General features: G+C 37.7%; 1 protein-coding gene across 1 annotated transcript in view; it reads left to right on the forward strand.

Annotated features, from left to right (window-relative positions):
- Positions 1–24,802, forward strand: part of TRHDE (thyrotropin releasing hormone degrading enzyme) — a 453,490-nt gene that overhangs the window by 256,964 nt on the left and 171,724 nt on the right. The window contains exon 6 of the mRNA XM_005679723.3: positions 11,134–11,271. Coding sequence (XP_005679780.3) covers positions 11,134–11,271 — 138 coding nt within the window. The remainder of the gene's footprint in view (positions 1–11,133; positions 11,272–24,802) is intronic.

Raw genomic sequence — 24,802 nt, forward strand, 5'->3', positions numbered from 1 at the left:
CAACATCTTAGGTATGTGTATTTAAACATGAGATTTTGAAATGTTGATTTTTAAAAAATATTATATAGAAGCAACACTTATTTTCACGACATCTTTAGTTTTATTTCATTTATTGTATAATTTAGATATCTACAAAATGTTCATTTTAATCAGCTTAATAATGAATAATATTTCACGTGTATATAGCTAACTTTAAACTGAGTAAATCTTAAAGTAATTTTGGACATTTTAGAACTTTATAAAAGTATATTGAAATATAAAATTAGGATAAAATTCTCTTAATATTTAAGACACTTGGGATCCAAATAATTTCTAATGTTTACAAATATGAGATTGTGTTATGTGTCTATAAAAGATGTTAATTGCAAAGTCACAGAGATACAATATCACATAAATAAAACCTGATGAATATCTCCCTCCAATATGCTTGTTTTTCTTACTTGAATTTTTGATTACGTTCCTATCCTTTAATTTGTCCTGATTTGAGTAAGTCATGAAGAACAAGAGAGTGAAGAGGAAAATACGCACTGCTAGGTATGTCTCTGTCCCTTTTCCGAGTCTTGTGTAAGCAGGAGGTTCAGATTAGTAATGGCTCATGTGGCATTTTGTTCAATCTATGAAGTCTTGAATGTGTTTACCTTATGGTAGTATAGATTTCCAAAGACACAAAATATGAATATATGCGTGCATGCTCAGTCGTGTCCAACTCTGCAACCCCATGTATGGTAGCCTACCAGGATCCTCTGTCCATGGAACTTCCCCATCAAAAATACTGGAGTGGGTTGCCATTTCCTACTCCAGGGGATCTTCCTGACCTACAGGTCAACCCGTGTCTCCTGTGGCTCCTTCATTGCCAGGCAGATTCTTAACCACTATGCCGCATGGTAGTACAGATTTCCAAAGACACAAAATATGAATGACATAGCTTCTTTCTTCTGTTTATGACGGATTACCGGCAACGGAGCCAACATGGTCATAGACACTGAAAGCACTTACACCCAAAATTTCACTCTATTCTCTGCTCCCACAGTACTTCCAGTTCAGTTCAGTTGCTCACTCATGTCCCACTCTTTGTGACCCCATGAACCACAGCATGCCAGGCCTCCCTGTCCATTACCAATTCCTGGAGTCCACCCAAACCCATGTCCATCGAGTCAGTGATGCCATCCAACATCTCATCCTCTGTTGTCCCCTTCTCCTCCTGTCCTAAATCTTTCCCAGCATTAAGGTCTTCTTTTCAAATGAGTCAGCTCTTCGCATGAGGTGGCCAAAGTATTGGAGTTTCAGCTTCAACATCAGTCCTTCTAGTGAACACCCAGGACTGATCTTTAGAATGGACTGGTTGGATCTCCTTGCAGTCCAAGGGACTTGCAAGAGTCTTCTCCAACACCACAGTTCAAAGGCATCAATTCTTCAGTTCTCAGCTTTCTTTATAGTCCAACTCTCACATCCATACATGACCACTGGAAAAACCGTAGCCTTGACTAGACGGACCTTTGTTGGCAAAGTGATATCTCTGCTTTTTAATATGCTGTCTAGGTTGGTCATAACTTTCCTTCCAAGGAGTAAGTGTCTTTTAATTTCATGGCTGGAGTCACCATCTGCAGGGATTTTGGAGCCCCCCAAAATAAAGTCAGCCACTGTTGCCACTGTTTCCCCATCTGTTTCCCATGAAGTGATGGTATCAGATGCCATGATCTTAAGTTTTCTGCCAACTTTTTCACTCTCCTCTTTCACTTTCATCAAGAGGCTTTTCAGTTCTTCTTCACTTTGTGCCATAAAGGTGGTGCCATCTGCATATCTGAGGTTATTGATATTTCTTCTGGCAATCTTGATTCCAGCTTGTTCTTCTTCCAGCCCAGCATTTCTCATGATTGTACTCTGCATATAAGTTAAATAAGCAGGGTGACAATATTCAGCCTTGATGTACTCCTTTTCCTATTTGGAACCAGTCTGTTGTTCCATGTCCAGTTCTAACTGTTGCTTCCTGACCTGCATATAGGTTTCTCAAAAGGCAGGTCAGGTGGTCTGGTATTCCCATCTCTTTCAGAATTTTCCACAGTTTATTGTGATCCATATAGTACTTTGCTTGGCTGCTAATACTTTACCCATCAAATAGCACTAATGGGTTGTACATGTATCTATTTTCCCCATCATAAAGGGAGTTGCTTGGAGCTAGGAATTGTGCCCCAAATGCATTTGTTTCCCCAGCTTCTGACACATGAAGGTTGCATATACAAAGCCCTCAGTAAACACGAATGGAATTATATTGTATTGTTCAAATGATTTTTGTCAGATATTCTTGTTCATTTGACACTATGGATTGGAGAAGTGCCTTTATCTATGTTCAAGAGATTATTGTCAACATTAAACCTGGAATAAAACATTGCTTTAAATAAACAAATGAAAACACTGAAAAAGGAAATACTTGTATCTATTTGGTTATCTATATGTGTATCTACATACATAGCTAAATATCTATGCCTAGGTCTATATTTATGTCTAAACCTATATTTGATTCATACATCCTGGAATTTGAAAGTAAATACCATGTTTTTCACCACTGGTCATCACAAAATGGAACTAAATTGTAGATACTTTGTGATCACAGAGATAAAGCCTGTGCCTCGTGCTGTTTGTGTGTGATTCTGCAATATGGCCCTATTTTGTGTTGAGTTGCTTCTCCCTCCAGTCCACCTTCCAGTATTCATAGTCATCTCTCTAAATGTAGGTTTGATGATGTCACGTCGTAATTCTAGTTTCCTAACTTGGCATAGTGTGTCTCTCTGTACTAATCGCTGTTTGTCTGCCCATTATACTCCCTGCCTTCTGCCACTGAGAGCTCTGGAGCCTCCCAAACAGGCCAGGCTATTTCAAATCTCCATGACTTTCCCCATATACCAGATTTTTTTTTTCTGTCCAAAATACCCTTTTCTACTATATTCTGGAAATCTCCAATCATCCTTAAAGATTCAACTTAAAGTATCAGTTCAGAAGCTTTCCTTCCTTCTTCCAGGCAGACCAAATGACACCTTCTCTGTGAGGTCACGTCATATGCTGAACCTATTTCCATTTGTATATACAGCAGGTGTTATTAATATTTGTTTCATCTTCGTCTCTCATTCTACTAGTATAGAATCTCTGAAGTTGAATTCGTGTCTTTCTTTTTATGCTCAGAACCGGGTATACCACATGGGATATGGCAGGTGCTCAACACGTATTTGTAGAACAAATCTTATTCAATCTTCACAACCACACATGTTTACAAATGAGTGTGCTGAGTTGTGAAAAGACTGAGTAACTTGCTTGTGGCCAGACAGTTACGTGAATGGCAGGTATTTTTTTCCAGTCTAGGACTCTGTCATCAACTTTCTAACAGTGTTCCCATCATTTCTCCCAGGAATAATGAAAGAGCCATTTATTTCAGATCTATCCTCCAGATGTGTGAAATCTAAAAAATGGCACAAAGAAACTTATTCACAGAACAGAGTCATAGGGAGAAAACAAAGTTTTGGCTACCAGGAGGTAAGGGGGATACAATAGGGGACACATACATACTGCTACACTTAAAATAAAAAACTAGGAAGCACCTACCATAGAGTGCAAGGAACACTGCTCAATACTCTGTAATGACACGTATAGGAAAAGAATCTAAAAGAGATTATACATAACTAATTCACTTTGCTGTACAGCAGAAACTAACACAACATTTCAAATCATTTAAAAAATAAGCATTAAAATCATTTTAATAAAGATTAAATTAAAAAAATAAAATTGAGTCCTTGCGACTGCTCCGATGTAACCCACGTCTGCCTAGAGAATTTTTTCCCACTCTTTTTTTGCCTATAAGCACTTCGTCACATCTTGAATTGGCTCTCATCTCTTTGTCTATTTTGATATAGCTGACTTTCTTTGATTTCAATTCAGATTATTTGATTTTGTTTTTTCTTTCCTTTCTGATGATGAGGAAAAATGTCTGTCTGGTATTGCTGTTCACTAAAATTAGTCAGCCTTTCTTCAGAGGAACTTCCCTCCATCACCATGGCTATGACTAGATCAGGCATATTCAGATCTTGACATATTCAGGCAGAAGCCTTAATTTGGGGATCAGTTCAGTTCAGTTCAGTCGCTCAGTCATGTCTGACTCTTTGCGACACCATGAATCATAGCACGCCATCACCAACTCCTGGAGTTCACTCAAACTCACATCCATCAAGTTGGTGATGCCATCCAGCCATCTCATCCTCTGTTGTCCCCTTCTCCTCCTGCTCCCAATCCCTCCCAGCATCAGAGTCTTTTCCAATGAGTCAACTCTTCACATGAGGTGGCCAAAGTACTGAAGTTTCAGCTTTAGCATCATTCCTTCCAAAGAACACCCAGGACTGATCTCCTTTAGAATGGACTGATTGGATCTCCTTGCAGTCCAAGGGACTCTCAAGAGTCTTATATCAAGGAATTAATTTTCTCAAGTGTATCTGATGATAAGAATTTTTAATAACTTGTTCCACATATACTACTAAATATTGGTATATGAAATGTTAGTATTGTAAGAAAAATTTTTAAAAAGAGTTGGTTCTTTCTGAGACTTATTTACATTTTTTAATGCAGACTGCTATTTATTGCCAAAAGTTGTTTAGGCCTTGCCCTGTATCTTAGACCTGGCTTTTACATTGCATTGCCTGTGGCGCATTGCTTTCTAAAAGTTCACTGTCACAGTCCTTGCAGCATGTCTAAAACTGAGCTTTTTAGCTCACCCTCCAAAGCACACTTTATCCACTCCTTCATTTCTGTCAGTCACATGCCCCCTACCTTTATTCTGTCAATCTAAAATCTTTTAAAAAGCCATCAGATCATCCTGTATAGTTATTCATTGGGACTTCCTCTTTACCCCCTAGGGACCAAGGCAACAGTGTCACTTGGTCTTTCATTCAAAGTCTCTCTCAGATTCAAAAGTCCTTCAGTAACGCCCGCTCTAATACATCATCACATATCCCTCAGTGCAATAACCAATTCCTGCCTCTCATTTCTACATATGTCAGGCACTCTGTATAGCTCAGATAAGTTAATTTTCCTGAGACACTGCTTTTATTATGTTGCTATGCCTGCTACTGCCTATTTATTGAGACCAAACCTTCAACCTGATATCTTAGGATTCAAACGGACTCGCTTTTTTTTCTCCATGTTTCCTCTGCCTGGATTTGCCCTTTTAAGTTGCTTTCCCCATTCATCTGAGTAGACTTTCATCCTTCAACAGCCCACTTTAATGTCACCTCCTCTGTGAAGCCTTTTCTGAACTAATTAATAATTTCATACTTCATGTTATATAACACCCATCGTATTATAATGCAGTTAGCTGTTATCTTTCTCTTGTACCTTCTCTTCTGGTTTTGAGTTCTTTAAGGTTGTGGATGAGGTGTTAGTCATGTATTTATTCCCAAAACACAGTTCAGTATCTGGCATTGTATAGGAATTTAACATATTTGTTAAGTGAATGTATGAATAAAATGGTAATGACCTTCTTTTCCACGTGTTATTCTCAACTCTGTGCATTCGTTCACATTTTACTTTTCTGAAAGGCTTTTACACTGTTCTCCAAAAATTCAAGTGCAATATATTTTTGAAAATAGTTCAATACAAATTGATACACATATTCAGTATTATTGGGACTGTTTAAGTTTAGGCATGAAAGTAACATCTCTAAGAAGTGTCTGTATCAGAATGGTAGGATTTATTGTTACTGCTAACAATAACTTCTTGTTAACAGATTTTCAAGTTCTCCATTTTGCTTATTGTTCTGCATTTTAAAAGTTGTAGAATGGGCTATCACAGTGTCTTTAAAATATCGAGTAAAATAAAAACTATTGACTATACACCTTGCAGAGAAGGCAATGGCACCCCACTCCAGCACTCTTGCCTGGAAAATCCGATAGATGGAGGAGCCTGGTAGGCTGCAGTCCATGGGGTCGCTAAGAGTCGGGCACGACTGAGTGACTTCACTTTCACTTTTCACTTTCATGCTTTGGAGAAGGAAATGGCAACCCACTCCAGTGTTCTTGCCTGGAGAATCCCAGGGATGGGGGAGCCTAGTAGGCTGCCGTCTGTGGGGTTGCACAGAGTCGGACACGACTGAAACGACTCAGCAGCAACAGCAGCAGCATACACCTTGAGTACATTTTTCCCTGCACACAAACACACACACATGCACACAACTTTAAATTACTTCAAGGATCATACTCACTTCTACATTTTCCATTACGCTTTCCATCAATAATTATACTTTACTGTGTTTTTGTCTCAAAATTTTTTAGCATTTCTAGTCTATGAGAGAAAACTATTATTTCATTCACTGTGGCTAACTTTTGTTTGTTTTTTTATTTCACATAAAACCAAGGATTTCTTTTGCTTTATTTTTAAACTTTCACAGTCTTACATCAACAGTAAGCAATTGACTGCTATTAGAAATTTTTGCTGTAGCTGCTTTTGTCGTTGATAAGAGGGTGAAGGAGGGAGGGACCTTGCCAGGGACTGACAAAGTAAAAATATTTCTTATTTTATAGTGACATGGATCTTTTATAAAAAAATTAACACCTCTGTCTTGGAAACTCTTTGTAGTTTTGTTAAATTGCATTTGCAATTTTCCTTTTTCCTTTTAGAAATTTTTCCTTCCCCCCGCCCTCAAGTTATTCTCTCTTCTGAGCTTTGTGAATGTCTTTTGCCAGGATTTTCTTTTTCCTGTTTTCCTTCTCTCTTTTAATCTCTTTTCAGTTCAGTTCACTGCTCTGTTGTGTCCAACTCTTTGAGACCCCGTGGACTGCAGCACACCAGGCTTCCCTGTCCATCACCAACTCTCAGAGCTCACACAAACTCATGCTCATGGAGTCAGTAATGCCATCCAACCATCTCATCCTCTGTTATCCCCTTTTCCTCCTGCCTTCAATTTTTCCCAGCATCAGGGTCTTGTCCAATGAGTCAGTTCTTTGCATCAGGTGGCCAAAATATTGGAGTTTCAGCTTCAGCATCAGCCCTTCCAGTGAATATTCAGGACTGATTTCTTATAGGATTGACTGATTTGGTCTCCCTGCAGTCCAAGGGACTCTCAAGAGTCTTCTCCAACACCACAGTTTCAAAAATATCAATTCTTTGGTGCTCAGCTTTATTTATAGTCCAGCTCTCACATCCATACATGACCACTGGAAAAACCATAGCTTTGACTAGACAGATCTTTGTTGGCAGATTAATGTCTCTGCTTTTTAATATGCTGTCTAGGTTGGTCATAACTTTCCTTCCAAGGAGTAAACGTCTTTTAATTCATGGCTGCAGTCACATCTGCATTGATTTTGGAGCCCCTCAAAATAAAGTCTGTCACTGTTTCCTTTGTTTGCCCATCTATTTGCTGTGAAGTGATGAGACCAGATGCCATGATATTAGGTTTTTGAATGTTGAGTTTTAAGCCAACTTTTTCACCCCTCTTTCATTTTCATCAAGAGACTCTTGAGTTCTTCTTCGCTCTCTGCTATAAGGGTGGTGTCGTCTGCATATCTGAGATTATGGATATTTCTCCCAGAAATCTTGATTCCAGATTAAAATCTTAATCTCTTTCAATGCCCCCTTTCTCAATCAGACAGTATCATTCTCTCCAAAAATTTAGAGATGAATTTTTTGCTAACAACGCAATACTGCTCAATTTAAACCCTCACTTTTGCAGTTCTACTGACCAAAGATTTGTTTTTATTTTTCTCCAGAAGCATGAAGTAATATATCATCATTACTATATAAATATATAATATAGTTTCAATTCAGTTCAGTGCAGTTCAGTCATTCAGTCGTGTCCAACTCTTTGCGACCCATGGACTACAGCACGCCAGGCCTCCCTGTCCATCACCAACTCCCAGAGTTTACTTAGACTCACGTCCATTGAGTCGGTGATGACATCCAACCATCTCATCCTCTGTCGTTCCCTTCTCTCGCCTTCAATCTTTCTCAGCAACAGGGTCAGGTGGCCAAAGTATTGGAGCATCAGTCTTGGGGTATTGGAGCAAAGTATTCAGCATCAGTCTTTCCAATGAATATTCAAGACTGGCTTCCTTTAGGATGGACTGGTTGGATCTCCATTTTTGAAAGTTATCTTAGATTTAATTTTTATAATTACATGGTCATTTACTTTATACCATTTAACAAAATGTCATTTCCAGCAAACCAAGTTATGTTTGCTAAATTTAGATATTGACTAATATGTATTTATTGTTTCTAAATGTTAAAAATTAAGGTTAAAATAAATCATTCTGTTAAGGTTTTCATTTTGTACTGTGATTTTTGATCAGATGTTTGAGTGATGTAATGGAGCAATAATTATTATTTGAAGAGTTGTGTATTATTTGATCTTCAGAATGGACATCACATCTTCAGTTGGTAGTTTTTATAAATAAAAATGCTCAGTTGTCAAGTTGAAGTATCATTATATATTCCATAATTTCTCATTAATACCAGTATCAAATAGATTTAATGTGCATTTTAAAATTAAATGTGCAACCAGATTGCCTATCTGCTTAAAATTCTTGTTTTGGAAATATATGAATTTCTCTTACCCTCTAAATCTAGGCCATTTGTCTGAGATCTTGTCTTTGCTTTTTGTGGACTTAAAATGGGCAATATAAATGCCAGTTTTTTAATTCAAATTTTTAAATCACAAGGTCCAATTTCACTTTCCTCAGTTCATCTTGAATTAGGAACTCAATTAGAAGAGATACAGTATTTTTTTGTGTAATACTTGTCACTTAATTCATTATCAGTTTGTATTTTTTACTGTAGTCTCTTAGGGTCTGAAATATTCTTCTGGGAGTCAGAGTGACTTTTGGTTCAGTCACTGTAACACAGCCCTTTGTGATGGAGCACTAATGTGAAATTCTTAGATGAAAAATAAGGACCAAAGAAATTAAATATAAAGTCCACAGGCTATAAAAATAAGCTATTAGAAAATAAACCTTACAGTGATACTTGGATGACTAGTTAAATTGATTAAACATGCTAAATTATTGAGCAAGTGATGATTATTGTTTTTAAAGCCAGATTTAAATTAATATGGTTATTAACACATATGCTTAGTTAACGATTCTTTTCTTAGTATATTTATTCTCCATTTCCAATTTTTAAAATTCAGAATTGGTGTAGTCTCAGCTTGAAATTACAGCTCACTCAGAAATAAAGCAATTTATCTGCTGGCCCAAAATTTGGAGGCTCCAGGAATGAGTTCAGAGTTAGCTAGAGCAATTAAAGCACTGCAGTCTTTAATCTCTGTAATGATACTCCTCAGGTCCCAACTATCCAGGGGCTATTTAGCTCTCGTTATCTCTTGCAACTTCTTTTTTCTCTCCTCCTCCTCAATGAAGGCAGTAGGCTAGGCGGACTGATAACTGCCAGCATTTTTGTTAACAGAACCCAAGCTGTTTCTTTAAAGCAGACTTCTTAAAGCAAAAACAACGGAGAAGCACTTCTTTTTTTTTTTTTTACAGTTTATTTCTAACATAGCAAGTCAGCTTTTATTTATTTATTTTTTGTCAGCTTTTATTAAAGCAAATACTGATGTCTCAACAAGACATAGTTTTGTCTAGTTTCACAAGTTTTATGGTAATGAATTTTTTTTTTTTACTTTCTTTTTTAAAATTTTTTATTTTACTTTACTTTACTTTACAATACTGTATTGGTTTTGCCATACATCAACATGAATCCGCCACGGGTGTACACGTGTTCCCAATCCTGAACCCCCCTCTCTCCTCCCTCCCCATACCATCTCTCTGGGTCATCCCAGTGCACCAGCCCCAAGCATCCTGTCTCCTGCATCGAACCCAGACTGGCGATTCATTTCTTACACGATATTATACATACTTCAATGCCATTCTCCCAAATCATCCCACCCTCTTCCTTTCCCACAGAGTCCAAAAGACTGTTCTATACATCTGTGTCTCTTTTGCTGTCTTGCATACAGGGTTATCGTTATCATCTTTCTAAATTCCATATATATGTGTTAGTATACTGTATTGGTGTTTTTTTTTTTTTTCTGGCTTACTTCGCTCTGTATAATCGGCTCCAGTTTCATCCACCTCATTAGAACTGATTCAAAAGTATTCTTTTTAATGGCTGAGTAATACTCCATTGTGTATATATGTACCACAGCTTTCTTATCCATTCATCTGCTGATGGACATCTAGGTTGCTTCCATGTCCTGGCTATTATAAACAGTGCTGCGATGAACATTGGGGGGGTAATGAATTTTTAATACCTATGGCTCTCTACTTTCTGAATTCACATATCACATCCAGAGATATTACAGTTAGTTGTCAATAATGCCTCATTATTTGTGGTGGTGTCCTGAAGTTCTTTTAGAAAATAAGTGTATGCATGTGTGTATTAGAGAGAGAATAAGCGAGACAGAGAGAGTGGAGGTAGGAAGAGAAAGAGAATGGTTGTTGAATGGACTAGAAATAACACATAGTATTGGAATTCTGAGATTTAGTTATTATTCTTGTATTGAATTAACTTTAGAAAGGTTATTTGGGACTGGAATTATAGATTTGACCCTGCAGAACATATAAACATACTGTGTCTGCTTAGTCACTCAGTCATGTCCAACTCTTTGGGACCCCATAGATTGTAGTCCACCAGGCTCCTCTGTCCACGGGGATTCTCCAGGCAAGAATGCTGGAGTGGGTTGCCTTGCCCTCCTCCAGGGGATCTTCCCAACCCACGGGTTGAATCCAGGTCTCCCTCACTGTGGTCCAGTTCTTTACCATCTGAGCCACCAGGGAAGCCCGTAAGCAAGCTGAGTCAGTTTCATTTATGTGCCCACTCTCCAAATTTGCTTTAACCACTGTTAAAACAGAGCCCATTGTTTGCATCTATTTAGGGCCTCTTGTAGCTCATTGGTTTTGTTTCATGTTGTGCTCAAATCAGCCACTTTTATTTTAGAGTGACTTAAGAGGCATTTTATTTACTGGTTTCTCTTTATAGTTAAGTCTTACCTAGTAGGCTGATGAGCATCATCAATTCAGCAACACACTGAACATTCAGTTCATAGTCACCCATATTCTGTCATAACCACGAATCACCTGTGATGTTGTTCCACCTACTGTATTGCAGGAAAAACAGAGGTTTCTGACGGATGTTCTACATGAAGTGATGCTGCTTGACGGCTTGGCCAGTTCCCATCCAGTATCACAGGAAGTGCTACGGGCAACAGACATTGACAGGGTGTTTGACTGGATCGCATATAAAAAGGTGGGAATAGATAAGACCCAGTTGCCAATTGGGTATTTCACTCTCCTGGCCAAATTCTTTCATGCTAGATATATATTTTTCTCTTCTTTTTGGCAGATAGAAATGGATTGTGAGAAAATATAGTCACTAGGTTCATGTCATTTTATGAGTTAGGGTTTTGCTTTATAAACCAGTAAAATATTTGCCAAATAATGCATAGAAATATTGAAAGTATTAATGAGATAAATGTTTGAAGTCTTGATATGAAGCGGCTGTACAGATGGCATTATGTAAATGTCAGGTTTTATTGTTATTAATAAGACAGCTGACTTATGTAGTGACAAATTATTTCCCACCTGTGCCCCTAATACTTTTTGATTGGCTGCTACAAATGGGTATAGGCAGTGAGATGACATATGTATTTTATAAACATTATTTAAGGATGATTTGGGGAATTAACCATGTTTCCTGGATAATAATAAATAATAAATAAATAATAATAAGTGAAATCTTAAAGAACAGACTTTGAATGGCAAAGATTTTGGACCAATGACTAGACATCTGTAGAAATAAGATATATTGTAAATTTTTTTCCATTGTTACTTGTCTTAGGATTTTTCCTTATATCTCTATCCTTTAGTTTTTCTAATTTTAACATAAGCACCTATATCTCAGTGTTAAACACTTGAAGTGGAAATGAAAGTCACTCAGTTGTGTCTGACTCTGTGATCCAATGGATTATACAGTCCATGGAATTCTCCAGGCCAGAATCCTGGAGTAAGTAGCCTTTTCCTTCTCCAGGGGATCTTCCCAACCCAGGGATTGAACCCAGGTCTCCCACTTTGCAGGTGGATTCTTTACCAGCTGAGCTACAAGGGAAGCCCATTAAAAACTTAACAGCCATTTAATACTTGTTAAAATAATTTTAAATTTTACTTTGTCTTTGGTGTCGATTGGATTGCATTTATTGGAATTTCTGGATACTTTATTGATTTAATAATGTTTAAGTTTGAATATAAGTTGGTAACATTCTTTCTGAAAAACAAGTTATTCTCTTTATGACTAGAGATCTAATAATGATTCACCAGAATTCTTTGGTGCACTAATTTGGATATTTGGGTTTACACCCAGGAAATTACTGTGTCAATGATTATTAGTTAATATTGTTTGCTATAATATGTAAAGATGCCAATTGTTTTAAAAAATATGTTTTTGAAGTCACTGATCATTGCATTGGCTCAAAAAGGATATTTTTGATGCTTTATAAAAATAAGTGAAAGTGTATAACCATATTTAAAGTATGTAGTGTTAATGTATATATTTTACAAATTAAATAAATAAAGTGTATATAAATTTTTACGTATGATATTTTGGGCTAGCTTTTGGAAATTTGGATCATTCAGCTATATTGATTCCTAAAATATAATGCAGAAAATTCATTAACTTAGCTTGAGACAAATTTGGAGACATGTCTAGTTTTTTCCCACCTAACTACCAATTCCAAAATACCAATTTAAATTCTGTATGATAATATTAGGAAAATATTATTTTGATTAAATATGTTAATAGATGTGCTTTTACATGTAAGTTAACACTTATTCCAGATTTCATATATTTGAGTAATTTTGAATTTAATCAAGAAGGCTAAGACTCAAAATAGTAGGAAAGAAGGAATTCACAATGATTATTATTTTACCCTCTCTACATTTGGTGCAAAGGCTTATCAATTTACAAATGTGATCAAGAGCAAACTGAGCCAAGATCCTCAGGACCATCATCAGAAAGGATGCTGGCTTATTTGTCTCTAGCCGTGTGTCTTTATTTTTAATTATTTTTGAGAAATAGCTGATAAATATAATTGTGTACAATTAAAGTAGACAGTGTGATGACTTGATATACATATACATTGTGAAGTGGTTACCAAGATCAAGATAATTAAAACAAATGTCACCTCACCTAACATTTTTGGGGAGTGGGAAGTGAGGATGCTTAAGATCTATCTCTGCAACTTTCAAGTATATAACATTGCATTATTAACTGTGGTCACAGTGCCATACATTAGAGTATTAGAATTTATTCTTCTTATAAGTGGAAATTTGTAGTTTGACTTATATCGCCCAATTTCCCCTTTCCCATAGCCATTGGAAACTACCATTCTATTCTCTGTTTCTATGAAATTGGCTTTTTTTTTTTTTTTAGGTTTTATATATGCTTAACACATAACATATGTATTAATATTTGTCTTTCTCTGACTTATTTTAGTTAGCATAATGACCTTCAGGTTAATCCATGTTGTCAAAAATGGTAGGATTGCTTTCTTTTTATTACTGAATAAAATTTAATTATATATATATCATATTTTCTTAACCCATTCATCTGTTGAGACATTTAGATTGTTTTTATATCTTGGTTATTATAGAACATGCTGAAAGGAACAAAGGAACATGGGTGTGCAGATATCTTCTGAAGATGCTGGTTTAAATTCCTTTGAATATATAGGAGTGGGATCACAAGATTATATGGTTGTCTGATTTCTGATATCTTTAGGAACCTCCATAGTGTTTTCTGCAATGGCTGTACCAATTTACATTCCCACTAACACTACATAAGCATTCTCTTTTCTTCACATCCTTGTTAGCATGTGTTATCTTTTGCTTTTTTGATAATAGCCATCACAGGTATGAAGTGATATCTTATGGTTTTGATTTGCATTTTGGTGATGATTAATGATGTAGAACATTTTTTTATATAACTAATGGACATTTGTATGTCTTTGTTGGAAAAATGTCTATTCAGGCCCTTTGCTCATTTTTAAATTCTATTATTATTATTATTTTTGCAATTGAGTTGTATGAGTTTTTTACATGTAATTTGGATATTACCCCTTATCAGATATGTGATTTGCTAATGTTTTCTCTCATTCTTCAGGTTGTCTTTTCAATTTATTGATTATTTGCTTTGCTGTGCCAAAGCTCTTCAGTTTGATGTAGTTCAATTTGTTTACTTTGACTTTTATTGGCTGTGCTCTTAGTCTCTTATCTGATTAATCACTGCTTAGATCAATATTGGGCTTCCCAGGTGGTGCGAGTGGTGAAGAATATGCCAGCCAATTCAGGAGACAAGAAACGTGGCTCTGACACCTGGGTTAGGAAGATCCTCTGGAGGAGGGCATGGCAACTCACTCCAGTATTCTTGCCTGGAGAACTCCATGGACAGAGGAGCCTGGTGGGCCACAGTCCATAGGTCTCAAAGAGTCAAACATGACTGAAGTGACATAGCAGCCATGCAAGACCAATGTCAAGCATCTTTCCCCCCTATATTTTCTTCTAGGAGTTTTATGGTTTCTCGTCTTACATCTAAGTTTGTGACCCATTTCAAGTTCATTTTTTTGAGTGGTGTAAGAGAAGAGTCCAGTTTCCTTCTTATGCATCTAGATGTCCAGTTTTACCAACCTCATTCATGGAAGTTACTAATCTTTCTCCTTTGTCTGTTCTTAGTGCTCTTGTCAAGAATCAGTTCGTCACATATTTATGGCTCATCTGGAATCTTTGTTCTGCTCCACTGGTTCCACGTACCTGTTGCCAGTACCATGCTGCTTTGATCACTGTAGCTTTGTATATGGCTCAAAATCAGGAATGACGATGCTTCCAAGTTTGTTCTTCTCTTTCAGGTTAACTTTTGCTATTTGGGGTCTTTTATGGCTCCATACAAATTTTAGGATAATTTTTGTCTATTTCTGTGAAAAATGGAATTTTGATAGGGATTGTATTTGTAGATCATTTTCAGTAGTATGGAGATTTTCACAGTATTAATTTTTCAGTCTAAGATCACAGGATATCTTTCCATTTATTTGTGTCTTCTTCAGTTATTTTCACCAATATCTCATAGTTCTCAGTGTTTAATCTTTTACTTCCTTGGTTCAGTTTATTTATAAGTATTTTATTGGTTTTGATGCTATTCTAAATGGGATTGCTTTCTTAATTTCTCTTTCAGATAGTTCATTGTTAGTGTTTAGGAAAACAGCTAATTTCTACATGTTGACTTTGTATCTTGCAATTCCAATGAATTAATTAATTAGTTGTAACCATTTTTGTGTGTGTGAAGTCTTTAGGGTTTTCAATATAGAATACCATGCCATCTATAAACAGAGATAATTTTACTTCTTCCTTTCTAGTTTAAGGCTTTTATCTATTTAATTTTTTTCTCATCTGCTATGACTTAGACTGCCAGTACCATGTTGAGTAGAAATGGCAAGAGTGGGCATCCTTGTCTTATTCGTGATCTGAGAGGAAAGGCTTTTAGCTTTTCATCATTGAGAGGGGTTGTCTTCATTCTAGTCCTGTGTCATTATGCTTAAGTATCACTGAAAATGCTGTCGTTACTGTGCTTTTAATTGATGATAGGATCTATCCATTTTCAATGAAGACTTCTCAAGGAAAACATTTTCTTTGTAATAAGTGTATTGAGAAATAATTAACATGCAATGAACTATAATGCTTAAAATGTACAATTTATATGTTCTAACATATGTATACACAGTGAAAATATCACCACAATCAAGTTAATGGACTCATTCATCAAAAGTTTCCTCAGGCCTCTTTATAATTCCTCCTCTCATCCCTCCTCACTCTTCCATTGAGCAACTTTTCACTGTAGATTAATTTGTATTTTCTAGAGTTTTGTATAAATAGAATTATGCAGTATACACTCTTTTCTTGTCTGACTTTCTTTCACCCAATATCATGATTTTGAGGTACAATTCATGTTGTAGAATACATGGATGTAATATAATTTGTTCATTCACGGGGATATTTGGATTTTTCTAGCTTGGAGCTGTTACAAATAAAGCTACTATGAATATTTTTTCAAGTCTTTGTGTGCATTTTGCCTCTCTTGGGTGATTACCAGCAATATTTAGATGATTAATGGAGAAGGCAATGGCACCCCATTCCAGTACTCTTGCCTGGAAAATCCCATGGACAGAGAAGCCTGGTAGGCTGCAGTCCATGGGGTCGGTAAGAGTTGGACACGGCTGAGCGACTTCACTTTGATTTTTCACTTTCATGCATTGGAGAAGGAAATGGCAACCCACTCCAGTATTCTTGCCTAGAGAATCCCAGGGACGGGGGAGCCTGGTGGGCTGCCGTCTATGGGGTTGCACAGCGTCGGACATGACTGAAGTGACTTAGCAGCAGCAGCAGCAGGTATATTTAATGTTTTATGATACTGCTGAACTGTTTTCCAAAGTAGTTGAACCACTGTACCAAGGTAAAGTCTCATCAAAAGTGCATGAGTTCTACTTTTTCCCACATCTTCACCAACACAAACTAGATATAATCAGTTTGCTTAATTTTAGATATTATAATGGCATCTCATTGTGATTATTAATTTACATTCCCCTAATGACTAATGATATTGACCATTTTTTCCTTTGCATATTTTCTTTTATGTATCTTCCTTGGTGAAGTGTCAGTTCAAATCCTTTGCCCATTTTTTAGACTGGATTCAATTCAGTTCAGTTCAGTCACTCAGTCATATCTGACTCTTTGCAATCCTATGAAAAGCAGCACACCAGCCTTCCCTGTCCATCACTGACTCCCAGAGCTTGCTCAAACTCATGTCCATCAAGTCAGTGATGCCATCCAACCATCTCATCCTCTGCTGACCCCTTCTCCTCTTGGAATTTTTTCTTATTATTGAGTTTTGAGAATTCTTTATACTCTTACTATAGGTTATCATATACCTGATATAAAATAAAATAATGGCTTTCCTAATTTGTGACCTTCTCTTTATTTTCATAGCAGTATCTTTCTAAAAGCAAACTATTTTCATTTTAAGTTCATTTTACCATATTTTTTAATTGATAGTGCTCTTGGTGTCATAGTTAAGGCCATGAAGGTTATTCTTTTGTTTTTTCTTAGAGGTTTTTTAGTTTTCAGTTTATATTTAGATCTATATTCTGTTTTTGAATTGAGTCAATTTTTAAATATAGTATGAAGTTTGAATTGAATGTTCTCCTTTTTATTGAATATCGATATTCATTTTTTCAGGAATCATTTCTTGAAATGAATTGCCTTTTCACATTTGTTGAAATCAGTGAGCTATCTATGTGTGGGTCTTTTTTCTGGACTGTTTATTTTGTTCTACTGATATGTTTATTTATCTTGGTGCCAGTACCACATAATCTTGATGACTGTAGTTTTTAATAAGCAGTGAAATTATTGTTAGTCCTCCAATTTTGTTCTTCTTTTTAAAAGTTCTTTTGGTTATTCTTGATTTCTTGAATTTCTATGTGTATTTTAGAATGTTTTGAAATTTATTTTAAGTTCTGCTATAATTACAGGGATTGCACTGTATTTACATAAAAATTTGGGAGCACTGACACCTTAGCAGTATCGAGTGACCCATGAAGAGCATACACTTTTCCACTAATTTAGGGCCTTTTTATTTTCTCTTAGTAAGATACTTTTTGGCTCATTTTACCTAATATATTTATTTTATTGGCATAAAGATTTACATGTTATATTCTTTTATTATTCTTTTAATATCATGTAATATCACCTCTTTTATTCCAGATATTGTTAATTTTTGTCTATTCTCCTGATTAGTCTAGCTAGAAGTTTACACATTTTATTCTGAAAAAAATCTGCTATTTATTTAATTGATTTCTGGTCTTACTTTCTATGTCATAGATTTCCTCTCTAATTATTTCCTTCTTTTATATACTTTGGATTTAGTTTGTTCTTTTTTTCTAGTTTCTTACACCGCAAACTGAGCTCATTAGTTGGAGACCTTTCATCTGTTATAGTTCAGGTGTTTATTTTATCAATTTCCTCTTAAAGTGTACTGCTTAGGGCATTCTCCAGCTTTTGATAGAGATTTCATTTTCATTCACTTTATGGTATTATTTCCCATTTGATTAGTAATTTATCCATGGGTTGTTTGAAGTTTTTCCAGAAAATTTTCTGTTTTCATTTCTTATTTAATTCTGTTGTGGTTACGGAAGTATATTTTGTATGACTTGAATCTTCTTAAATTTGTTGAGGCTTATCTCATGGCCTAGAATTTGGTCTCTGTTGGTAAACGTACTGTTTGCACTTCAAAAGAATGTGTATCCCACTTTTGGCTGAAGTGTTTTATAAATGCCAGTTAGGTCAACTTAGCTGATGGAATTGTTCAAGTCCTCTACATCCTTATTGATTTTCTGTTTACTTGTTCATCATGCTTTTCTGATGGGTGCTCATTGTTTGGATTCACCCACATGATGTCAAATCAAACTTCTAAAAATGTAGCAAAATAAACATGGGCCAGGTACCTGCTGGCATGTCTGAAAAATAATCTTCAATGTGAATCTGGAAAAATGAAGCTCAGAAAAATCTGGCTGTAATCTCACAGGCTTTGGTTCGCTAATCTTTATATCAGGCCTTCATGTATTTTCAATGCTTTAGACTACTTCTCCAGTTTGGCTTCTCTCAGGCCCATTCTGTAAGCAAGTTAGTATGTGGGTAATATACAATAACCAACTTAACTCTGTGGATGGAATGGATGTACTGTGTCATTCCAGGATGTGTATGACAGATATTACTGACTCTGTTCGTCTCCAAGGCAAGCCATTCAATATCACAGTTATCCAAGTCTATGCCCCAACCAGTAACACTGAAGAAACTGAAATTGAACGGTTTTATGAAGACCTACAAGACCTTTTAGAACTAACACCCAAAATAGATGTCCTTTTCATTATAGGGGACTGGAATGCAAAAGTAGGAAGGCAAGAAACACCTGGAGTAACAGGCAAATTTGGCCTTGGAATGTGGAATGAAGCAGGACAAAGACTAATAGAATTTTGCCAAGAAAATGCACTGGTCATAGCTAACACCCTCTTCCAACAACACAAGAGAAGACTCTACACATGGACATCACCAGATGGTCAACTCCGAAATCAGATTGATTACATTCTTTGCATCCAAAGATGGAGAAGCTCTATACAGTCAACAAAAACAAGACCAGGAGCTGACTGTGGCTCAGATCATGAACTCCTTATTGCCAAATTCAGACTCAAATTGAAGAAAGTAGGGAAAACCGCTAGACAGTTCAGGTATGACCTAAATCAAATCCCTTATCATTATACAGTGGAAGTGAGAAATAGATTTCAGGGCCTAGATCTGATAGATAGAGTACCTGATGAACTATGGAATGAGGTTCGTGACATTGTACAGGAGACAGGTATCAAGACCATCCCCATGGAAAAGAAATGCAAAAGAGCAAAATAGCTGTCTGGAGAGGCCTTACAAATAGCTGTGAAAAGAAGAGGGGCAAAAAGCAAAGGAGAAAAGGAAAGATATAAGCATCTGAATGCAGAGTTACAAAGAATAGCAAGAAGAGATAAGAAAGCCTTCCTCAGTGATCAATGCAAAGAAATAGAGGAAAAGAACAGAATGGGAAAGACTAGAGATCTCTTCAAGAAAATTAGAGATACCAAGGGGACATTTCATACAAAGATGGGCCCAATAAAGGACAGAAATGGTATGGACCTAACAGAAGCAGAAGATATTAAGAAGAGGTGGCAAGAATACACGGAAGAACTGTACAAAATAGATCTTCACAACCCAGATAATCATGATGATGTGATCACTAATCTAGAGCCAGACATCTTGGAATGTGAAGTCAAGTGGGCCTTAGAAAGCATCACGACGAACAAAGCTAGTGGAGGTGATGGAATTCCAGTTGAGCTGTTTCAAATCCTGAAAGATGATGCTATGAAAGTGCCGCACTCAATATGCCAGCAAATTTGGAAAACTCAGCAGTGGCCACAGGACTGGAAAAGGTCAGTTTTCATTCCAATTCCAAAGAAAGGCAATGCCAAAGAATGCTCAAATTACCGCACAATTGCACTCATCTGACATGCTAGTAAAGTAATCCTCAAAATTCTCCAATCCAGGCTTCAGCAATACGTGAACCGTGAACTCCCTGATGTTCAAGCTGGTTTTAGAAAAGGCAGAAGAACCAGAGATCAAATTGCCAACATCTGCTGGATCATGGAAAAAGCAAGAGAGTTCCAGAAAAACATCTATTTCTGCTTTATTGACTATGCCAAAGCCTTTGACTGTGTGGATCACAGTAAACTGTGGAAAATTCTGAAAGAGATGGAAATACCAGACCACCTAACCTGCCTCTTGAGAAATCTGTATGCAGGTAGGAAGCAATAGTTAGAACTGGACATGGAACAACAGACTGGTTCCAAATAGGAAAAGGAGTACGTCAAGGCTGTCTATTGTCACCCTGCTTATTTAACTTATATGCAGAGTACATCATGAGAAATGCTGGACTGGAAGAAACACAAGCTGGAATCAAGATTTTTGGGAGAAATATCAATAACCTCAGCTATGAAGATGACACCACCCTTATGGCAGAAAGTGAAGAGGAACTAAAAAGCCTCTTGACGAAAGTGAAAGAGGAGAGAGAAAAAGTTGGCTTAAAGCTCAACATTCAGAAAACGAAGATCATGGCATCCGGTCCCATCACTTCATGGGAAATAGATGGGGAAACAGTGGAAACAGTGTCAGACTTTATTTTGGGGGGCTCCAAAATCCCTGCAGATTGTGACTGCAGCCATGAAATTAAAAGACACTTACTCCTTGGAAGGAAAGTTTTGACCAACCTAGATAGTATATTCAAAAGCAGAGACATTACTTTGCCGACTAAGGTCCGTCTAGTCAAGGCTATGGTTTTTCCAGTGGTCATGTATGGATGTGAGAGTTGGACTGTGAAGAAGGCTGAGCCCCGAAGAATTGATGCTTTTGAACTATGGTGTTGGAGAAGACTCTTGAGAATCCCTTAGACTGCAAGGAGATCCAACCAGTCCATTCTGAAGGAGATCAACCCTGGGATTTCTTTGGAAGGAATGATGCTAAAGCTGAAACTCCAGTACTTTGGCCACCTCATGTGAAGAGTTGACTCATTGCAGAAGACTCTGATGCTGGGAGGGATTGTGGGCAGGAGGAGAAGGGGACGACCCAGGATGAGATGGCTGGATGGCATCACGGAGTCGATGGACGTGAGAGTGAGTGAACTCCGGGAGATGGTGATGGACAGGGAGGCCTGGAGTGCTCGATTCATGGGGTCGCAAAGAGTCTGACACGACTGAGGGACTGAACTGAACAGCCAAAAATAACATCGACTGTTAACATGTATTGAATGCTTTCTCTGTGCTAGGCAGTGTATTAACTCTACACTTTCATTAACATTTAATTCTCTTAATCCCCTTTAGGGGTTGTTATTTCCATGATCCTCACTTTAAAGATGAAGATACTGATCATGGTCAATCCAAGGATATGTTTCCCAGGAAATCAAATTCTAGAGCCAATATTCTTAAACACTATCACATTTGAACAATATACTTGGCTGGAGCCCTCATTCCAAAGTCATTTGTAAACCCCAAGTAATGTTCCCGGCTCTGCGTCCTGAGTGTTAGGGATATTACAGTCAGTAAGACACAGAAGAGGCTTCCCCCCATGGCTCAGCAGTAAAGAATCCACCTGCAATGCAGGAACTTCAGGAGATGCTGGTTTGACCCCTGGGTCGGGAAGATCCCCTGGAGGAGGGCATGGCAAGCCACTCCAGTATTCTTGCCTGGAGAATCCCATGGACAGAGGAGCCTGGTGGGCGACAGCCCATAGTGTTGCAAACAGTCAAACACAACTGAAGTGACTTAAGCACGCATGCATGCAAGACACAAAGGAGGAGTAGCAAATAAATATGTCAAGGCAGTAATATTCGGGTATTAACATCGATGTCTCCATTTTAAATGTAGAAACATAACTCAAATCACCTTAAGCAATAAAAATTTGTTGACTGAATAACTGGAAAGCCTGAGATGTTGTTCAGTTCAGTTCAGTTCAGTTCAGTCGCTCAGTCGTGTCTGACTGTTTGCAGCTCCGTGAGCTGCAGCACGCCAGGCCTCCCTGTCCAATACCAACTCCCGGAGTCCACCCAAACTCATGTTCATTGAGTCGGTGATGCCATCTGACCATCTCATCCTCTGTCGTCCCCTTCTCCTCCTGCCCTCAGTCTTTCTTAGCATCAGGGTCTTTTCAAATGAATCAGCTCTTCGCACCAGGTGGCCAAAGTATTGGAGTTTCAGCTTCAATATCAGTCCTTCCAATGAAAACCCAGGACTGATCTCCTTTAGGATAGACTAGTTGGAACTCCTTACAGTCCAAGGGACTCTCAGGAGTCTTCTCCAACACCACAGTTCAAAAGGATCAATTCTTTGGCTCTCCGCTTTCTTTATAATCCAACTCTCACATCCATACATGACCACTGGAAAAACCATAGCCTTGATTAGATAGACCTTTGTTGGCAAAGTAATGTCTCTGCTTTTTAATATGCTGTCTGGGTTGGTTATTGGAGAAAGCAATGGCACCCCACTCCAGTACTCTTGCCTGGAAAATCCCATTGACGGGGGAGCCTGGTAGGCTGCAGTCCATGGGGTTGCAAAGAGTCGGACATGACTGAGCAACTTCTTTCACTTTCACTTTCCTGCACTGGAGAAGGAAATGGCAACCCACTCCAGTGTTCTTGCCTGGAGAATCCCAGGGATGGCAGAGTCTAGTGGGATTTGCCATCTCTGGGGTCGCACAGGGTCAGACACGATTGAAGCGACTTGGCAGCAGCAGCAGCAGCAGCAGCAGGTTGGTTATAACTTTCCTTCTAAGGAGTAAGCATCTTTTAATTTCATGGCTGCAGTCTCCATCTGCATTGATTTTGCTGCCCCCCCGCAATAAAGTCTCTCACTGTTTCCACTGTTTCCTCATCTATTTGCCATGAAGTGATGGGACCGGATGCCATAATCTTAGTTTTCTGAATGTTGAACTTTAAGCCAACTTTTTCACTCTCCTCTTTCACTTTCATCAAGAGGCTCTTTAGTTTTTCTTCCCTTTATACCATTAGGGTGGTGTCATCTGCATATCTGAGGTTATTGATATTTCTTCTGGCAATCTTGATTCCAGCTTGTGCTTCTTTCAGCCCAGTATTTCATATGATGTACTCTGCATATAAGTTAAATAAGCAAGGTGACAATATATAGCCTTGATGTACCCCTTTTCCTATTTGGAATCAGTCTATTGTTCCATGTCCAGTTCTAACTGTTGCTTCCTGACCTGCATACAGGTTTCTCAAGAGGCAGGTCAGGTGGTCTGGTATTCCCATCTCTTGAAGAATTTTCCACAGTTTATTGTGATCCACACAGTCAAAGTCTTTGGCATAGTCAATAAAGCAGAAATCAATGTTTTTCTGGAACTCTCTTGCTTTTTCCATGATCCAGCAGATGTTGGTAATTTGATCTCTGGTTCCTCTGCCTTTTCTAAAACCAGCTTGAACATCTGGAAGTTATGGTTCTTGTATTTCTGAAGACTGGCTTGGAGAATTTTAAGCGTCACTTTACTAGCATGTGAGATGAGTGCAATTGTGCAGTAGTTTGAGCCTTCTTTGGCATTGCCTTTCTTTGGGATTGGAATGAAAGCTGACCTTTTCCAGTCCTGTGGCCACTGCTGACTTTTCCAAAAAGTTGCTGGCATACTGAGTGCAGCACTTTCATAGCATCATCTTTTAGGTTTTGAAATAGCTCCACTGGAATTCCGTCACCTCAGCTAGCTTTGTTCATAGTGATGCTTTCTAAGGCCCAGTTGACTTCACATTCCAGGATGTCTGGCTCCAGGTGAGTGATCACACCATCATGATTATCTGGGCTATGAAGATCATTTTTGTATAGTTCTTCTGCGTATTCTTGCCATCTCTTTTTAATATCGGATATTGTTATGTTTAAAAGTTATTGAATCCAGGCATTTTAACAATGGCATCAGAAATCTCTTTCCATTGACTTCTTGGCTCTTTGCCTTTGATTAATTTATGGATGATTCTTAGGGTGATAAAAATGTTGAGGCTGATAGAGTCCTTGAACCTGTGATCCTAATGAGCTTAGGAAAGAGCCTCTATTACCGCAGAATCTGCATCTGTCTCTCCCCAAAGCTGTGATTTGTTCTGTTAAGTGACAGAGCTCTATTGGCCAGTCCTCTGTGCATAGGATGGACAGTCCCTATGAATGTTCTCTTGGTGAGCCTGGGTCATGCGCTCATCCTCTGGTGGGAGAGATAAGTCATATAAATGGTAAGTCCACCCAGATCACCTGAAGTAGGGTTATGAAAGAAGATGATGGCTAGATAAAAGTAACGGTTTCCAACCTCAGAATCTTAGGAATTACAGAAATATAAATAAGGTACATAGAGTCACGAGGGTAAGGGTGAGAGGAGTGACAAAATGGCAAAAAAGGGCCGTTCTATGAAATTAGCCCAGAAAAGGGGCGCAGTGATGAGTGAGTGGAACATCAAGGAGGTCAGTATGGCCAGAGCATAGTGAGAGTTGGGGCAGCAGCAGGCTGAGGATATAAGCTGGTGAGAACTTTTAGGACATGTTATGTAACACTAGGAAGTCTGAACTTTATCTATCAGGCCAAGAGGAACTAATAAAGAGTTTCAAGCATAGGAGTAACGTAATT

This window comes from Capra hircus, chromosome 5 (genome assembly GCF_001704415.2).
Source record: "Capra hircus breed San Clemente chromosome 5, ASM170441v1, whole genome shotgun sequence".
Taxonomy (NCBI): domain Eukaryota; kingdom Metazoa; phylum Chordata; class Mammalia; order Artiodactyla; family Bovidae; genus Capra; species Capra hircus.